At 43.1% G+C, this 6591-nt stretch overlaps 1 protein-coding gene across 1 annotated transcript; it reads left to right on the top strand.

The window, feature by feature from the left end:
- Positions 1 to 610: 610 nt before the first annotated feature.
- On the top strand, positions 611 to 6530 carry LOC117385028 (mitogen-activated protein kinase kinase kinase 20). The gene is made up of 11 exons (XM_033982258.2): positions 611 to 1025; positions 1839 to 1926; positions 2476 to 2577; positions 2703 to 2768; positions 2862 to 2890; positions 2988 to 3125; positions 3399 to 3485; positions 4280 to 4354; positions 4523 to 4629; positions 5312 to 5480; positions 5555 to 6530. Exons 1-11 carry the CDS (start codon positions 867 to 869, stop codon positions 6518 to 6520), a joined length of 1986 nt encoding a protein of 661 aa, XP_033838149.1. The 5' UTR covers positions 611 to 866; the 3' UTR covers positions 6521 to 6530.
- The last annotated feature ends 61 nt before the right edge of the window (positions 6531 to 6591 follow it).

Here is a 6591-nt window from a genome sequence, read left to right as displayed (position 1 = left end):
CATCTAAGTCTTCTAATAATACCAAAATCACCGGGACAATGTTTGTGTCGCCCAACATAAATGTGGAATGATTGATGTTGGCTCCTGCTGCCTTGTAGTCATTTATACACAAGTCTAGTTTTACACTTACTATAACAAGTGAGGTGTCCGCTATATATCCACAGCTGATGTAAGCATTGCTATGGCCCTTAATGATGTCACTGTCCTTTTTGTCAAGTTGAGTAACAGATCCTCTCTAGTGTTTTTAGCCCAGCCACTACCTAGTCACTTCTGATTGAGGCTAGATTTAGGTTTCCGCGGCAGTCACCCTCATTGCTAAGTGATTTACAATGTCTGACGAGTTGTGTAGGCCTGTGGATCAGCCTGCAGAGCTTTGGCCTCGTGTGTATGTGTGTGTATGTGAGATCTTTATATAGACACAGTTAGCCAGGATGAAGGAATGCCCCGCATGCCAGTGACCATATTTGAACAGAGCGTCTGCAGCAAGGAGACTGCACACTCGCAACACAAATCACTTCCTCATCATATCCAGCCTCTCTCTGGAAAATCTTCCCTGTTGTAGTATCACTGGACCACCACTATCGGGCAATGTGGTACCTCCGACTCTACTAGGAGGTTGAACTTACTGAGTCACAAACTTTCTCTCTCTCTTTTTCCAGTACTTTCCAGTTAGTCCTCCCTGGCACACTGCTCTGCTGACTGACAACATCCATTTCAAAGCCTCAAGAGGAAACCGTACTGCTTCTTTATTTCTACATCAACACTCTTAACCAAGCTGTGATTTAAACCTTTTTGGGGGGTAAAGTTTTGTAGGTTAGAGCCGAGCGTCTGTGTGTGTGTTTTAGTGAGGTTTGAGTCAGTATGCCATGTCGTCCCCTGGATCGTCGTTTGTGCAGATAAAACATGAGGATCTGGCTTTCTATGAAAACTGTGGAGGCGGTAGCTTTGGAAGTGTCTACAGAGCTCTTTGGATTTCCCAGAAAAAGGAGGTGGCAGTGAAGAAGCTCCTGAAGATTGACAAAGAGGTAGGTCAAAACATAGCCAAATAACAAGTCTGTTACAGCCTTGAAATGAAGTTTCTTTTAGTGATGGATATTCTCCTCCAAATTTAAATGTTTTTTTATGTTCTCCATCTGCTCCTCTAATGTCTTTTAACATCTGTTTATCTTAAACATACCTTCTCCGATCCCTCTCCTCAAAGTTACCTCTTTGTAGACAGAGCCATGTATTTATGCCTGCTCTTTCTTGTGTGCATTAAGGCCAGCTGTGTGGTCATTCAGGCTTAATGCACTCAGACTGGGAGGTTCCTCATGAGCATGTCCTGGTGTGCTGAAAATATTAGATCATGGTTAGAAATGAAAGGAAAACAAATATACAAAAGAAAGCAAAACAGGGCAAATTTATTTGTTTCTAAACCACAATGAGCTGAAAAGCTGCTGGGGTAAAGTTTTGCAAAACACAATACAGATGTGAACCTTTTACAGCAGTAAAAATGCTGTAACTGTTTCTGAAGTTAGTGCTGTGTACGCTGCACGTGCACAGGCCCAGTGCACTGAACAGTATAATGAAGTATGATGGTCTGAGAGTCTGTGATGTCAAACAAATGAAGATCCGTTATGTTGCTGAGCAACAGTCACATATTTCACATATGCAGAGCTTTTGACCTATATGTCAGTTCAGATTTATTGAATGTTTATCACAGGGTGGAGAGGCCCTGTTCATTTCTTTCAGATAGAAAATATAATAATCATCACATATGTTGAGAAATGTCTCATATTCATAACATATTCCATATAATTTATGGTATAATGTTCCTGTCTGTGTTTTTCTCTGTACAGGCTGAAATCCTCAGTGTCCTGAGTCACAAAAACATCATTCAGTTTTATGGAGCTGTGCTGGAGTCGCCCAACTATGGCATTGTCACAGGTCAGAGCCGCTGTTAGTCTCAGGGACTTCATAAACTATCTTTAGGATTAAAGTTTGTCTGATGAAACGTAGAAAATGTCAGATGAAGTTAAATAAGTAGGTTCAGGGCCACAGCTTGTCCTCTTTGAGCATGTATACTGTTTTACTGCGGAGCACTTGATCCATGTGATGTCATGAGACCCATTAACACAGCACTGTGATGAGGGGTGTATGTTTTCAAATATCACTGTATCCTCTTGAACCATACTTCTTATATTTGTTGGCAGGACATTTGAAAGTCTGGATGTTGTTGTAATTCAGGATGAAATTATGGTTAAGATGTGACGTGCAGCCACAACCTGCATTACTTTAGTTTCAGGGGATAGGAATAACTTAATTTAAAGAAAATGTACTATCAAAGTAGATATGGTATTTGATAGCACTTTCAACTCCCAATCTCAACTTTGGTTTTGGGGTTTTAATTGGGATTAATGATTTATTTATAATACCTTTTTTTTCAAGGAAGGAAACTTGTGTTTATGTGGACTACTTTTTAATAATATTTCGCAGAATTTGCAAGCGGTGGGTCTCTGTATGAGTACCTGTCCAGTGAGCAGAGTGAGGAGATGGACATGGAGCAGATCATGGCCTGGGCCATACAGATAGCTAAAGGTAAACAAAGAACACGAAGACAGATATTTTAACATATTACAGGGTTAAAATATGTATGTATACTGACCATTTGTGGTCAAATTACTATAAAATTACTATAGTGAAACTTTGTGTGCTCTTTGCAGGAATACACTACCTCCATGCGGAAGCTCCAGTCAAAGTCATTCATAGAGATCTAAAGTCACGAAATGGTATAGCCACCAACCTCAAAATTTTATCATTGTATTTGAACTAATGTGTTAAATATAAATAATACATACATATATTATTATAATAATTTTCAGTGGTGATGACAGCAGACAGAGTTCTCAAGGTCTGTAGCCGTTATCATATTATTATTGTCATATTATCATACCATGCTCCATTCAAATAGATCTCATTTACACTGCTGTCTCCTCCTGGTCCTACAGATTTGTGACTTTGGAGCATCCAAGTTCCTGTCGCACACCACTCACATGACTGTAGTGGGAACGTTTCCATGGATGGCCCCTGAGGTCATCCAGAGTCTACCTGTATCTGAGACATGTGACACATATTCTTATGGAGTTGTACGTACACACTGCTCTTTATGAATCAGCCATAAAATTGTGTCATAGATGACCAGTTACAACAGTCTTTGTATTCTTTATGATACAATAACTGGGAAGCACATGCATCATTTGTACAAGGATCACCAGTCGAGACTGTCTGTTGAGCATTAATATTTCACAGGAGACTTGCTAAAATATTTCACCACTTCATCTGTAATAATGTCATGTTTTCATTGTGTCTTACTTGGTTCTCTGTTTGATGGGAGCCAACCCACTCTGCCTTTCCACCAGGTGTTATGGGAGATGCTGACTCGAGAGGTTCCGTTTAAAGGCTTTGAAGGGCTGCAGGTGGCATGGCTGGTGGTTGAAAAGCAAGAGGTACAGTGCACACAACAGGCAAATGCAAAACATACTTCTACAAATGTGCTTTAGCATGTGCACCCTTCAAACTGGAGAAACAATGCGATGCTCTCATGATTTCCACTGCGAGCTGGTGAGGTGGGCCGCTGGGTATTTTTAGTCCTGATGTCAGTTCTCTGCTCTTGTAAGGCCTGGATACACAGCAGTGGAGCCGGGCCAGGCTGCCCCTGGCCAAAACCTTTACGAGACGCAAACACAGGGAAGAATGGACACTGTGATCGGAGGCCTGATTATAGCAGTTTATAGGGCTGATTTTTATCCAGTCCATGAGAGGATCCCCTTGAATACTCATGCTAACAGCCACATTGTACGGCCAACAAACAACTCCCAGAACATGATTCCTGCGTAGCTCTTGGCTAATCTCCAAATACTCTCCCTAAATAACTCCCTCCCTCTCTCTCCCTCTGTTTCTTTTTTGTGTTTCCCAGTCTCCACCACTAGATCTCTACACTGGACCTTCTGCATGTCCCCGCTCCACTCGTTCATATTTTAGGATTAATCTCTGGAGAGAGCTGTTTCCATTTCTGCCCTGTACTATGGCTCTGTCTGCACTCATTCAGCAGTACTGCAAACATTACGCACAGGAAATCATCTATACTAAAAAGACTGCTTCAAATGTTAAAGCAATGCACAGAATGCACATTGATGAAAATGCCCCACGATACCATACGGAACATTTTGTGTGCTGTTTTTGGAGAATTTAATACATTTAACTTAGCATTACTAACCTTTCCATTATTTTGCTTTCCTAGAGATTGACTATCCCCAGCAGCTGTCCAGCAAGTTTTGCAGAGCTAATGAAAAAATGTTGGCAAGCTGATCCAAAGGTAAGTGATTACTGATTGATTGACTGAACTATTTTGCACCACTATGCAGTGTTTGATGCTCTAAATGTAATTTTGTTCTTTTCTATGACAATCACAAATCTTGAATTTTTTTAATCTTTTTTTCTGTATGACTTCTAACCTCTATCTGCATATGTTATGTCTCTTTAGGAGCGACCACTTTTTAAGCAAGTACTCCTAACCCTAGAGACAATGGCAAATGACAGCAGGCTACCGGATCAGTGCAACTCCTTCCTTCATCACAAAGACGAGTGGAGGTATGTGTTCACTATATCATATTGTTTATTGTTGATACATAATAGCACCTATGGCACAGTAAACATACTAATGTGCCCCTGAGAAAAGTTGAATGCGTGACCCTGTGCTCTACTTCAGTCTATATTAAGCTCTTTGGAAAGTGTCCACGGAAGAGATTCCTTTGCCAGTCCACTCCAGTGCAGTGTGAAAAGCTGTGGGGGTGGGCACTGGAGCAGGGAAGGCAGACAAGAACTAAAGTCATCTGTAAACACAGGAAGCAGCAACACACAATGTACTGGGTGCATGTGAAAGCTATAATACTGAGTCGAGGTGTGAGATTTTGAGCATATTTACCACTGTGATGCAATCAGTTGTGAGTGTGGTTTTTGTCAGGGTGGAAAGTTGGACAGACACAGGGCAGTGAAGATTGTACAGTGTGAGAGAGGTGAAGGGGTGGAGCTGAGGAGCTAGGGAATAAACAATACTCCTCAATAAAGAGCTTTTAGCCTGCTGAAGTAAGCCTTGGAAAACTTCACAACAGTGGCACCTTGTGGAAGCAGCCAGTAACTGTAACTCAGTGAATTATACTGCCAACATAATGTACAACTTGGTTAAATTTTTTGCCATTACATTTTTTGCTATACATAATATAAAGCATTTTGATGACTGCAAAGTAAACTACATTGTTGAAATATCTAATAGGTGTGAAATTGAGTCTACTCTCGAGCGCCTACGGAAACTTGAGAGGGAGCTTTATTCCAAAGAAAAAGAGTTAGAAGAAAGAGAAAGGAGACTCAAACTATGGGAGGAGAGGCTCATGCAGAGGTCTAACATGAGTCCTAGTCCCACCTCTCTTCTGATGGAGTCACCTGTAAGTACCACAATGTCAAAGAGAAAAACAAATAACTATTAGTGTATTTGAGTGTTTCTTTACCTTTCCGGCAGTTCTTCACCACTTCACCACTGACCATTGGCTCGTCAGGCTCCTTCTTCCGCTCTCACTCTCAGGACTCCAACAGTAGTGCAGGGGTCAGCAGCACCGGGGTCAGCTCACTGTTCCGGACCCTCAGTAACGGAGACACTGAGAGGAGCACTAATACCACACTGGACCGGAGCATGTCCTCTCTGGACGGGGGCAGATTGCATGCCATGCTTCGGGGACTGTCTGGGAGATTTGGAGATGAGGAGGAAGAAGAGGGCACCCTGAATGACAGCAATTGGGTACAGAAGAATGATGGGGGCAGCCTAGAGGGGGGGAGGGTGCAGGTGACACTGAGGAGCTTTCCAGGAGGTGTGGTGGAGAGACAGGAGAGGACATGGGAGGAGAGGGACAGGGACAAGGGGGGACTACAGCGTAGCAGGGTGACTATGTGGAAGGGGTACTCTGGGAGTTATGGAGAGGGGGACTCGGGGAGAGAGAAGGAGGCTGACTGGGAGGCAGACAGAGCTGAGGAAAGACCTGAGGACAGAGGGATGGAAGGAGTGGTAGAAGTATCAAGACTCCCTACAATGTTAAAAGGCCTGGGAGGGGGTATGGGAGGCTTAGGAGACATGCTGTCCTTAGACATGGAGGACATAGGAGACATGGGGGACATGGGGGATATGGGTGATATGGATATGAATATGAACATGGGTGACTTGGGCGTAATGAAAGTCTCTGGCCGAGGGGTCAGGACTGAGCTGGGTGTCAGAGAGCGCAGGGATATGGGGGTTGTAGTCCAGGGAGTACGTGGTGATCTCAGTGAGGCCCTAAGCCAAAAGATCAGAGGGGAAATGGGTGTCCAGGTGAGCATGTGCGCTTCATCCAACCAGAACTCTGTCAAAAGTTGCAGCATGCGTCAGGGAACCAAAATTAAAATGGCTTCAGCGGCAATGGACATGATGGAGCTTGACTGGTCTGACAGTGACTGAAGATATAAAAGTATACATGGACATGCACACACAGGTCGACCTGTAAGCGCACACGTGCATCACAGTGTCCA

The sequence above is a fragment of the Periophthalmus magnuspinnatus genome, chromosome 17, assembly GCF_009829125.3.
Source record: "Periophthalmus magnuspinnatus isolate fPerMag1 chromosome 17, fPerMag1.2.pri, whole genome shotgun sequence".
NCBI classification, from domain to species: Eukaryota; Metazoa; Chordata; class Actinopteri; order Gobiiformes; family Gobiidae; genus Periophthalmus; species Periophthalmus magnuspinnatus.
The sequence above is the reverse complement of the archived record's forward strand: the minus strand, read 5'-3'. Positions and strand labels throughout refer to the sequence as shown.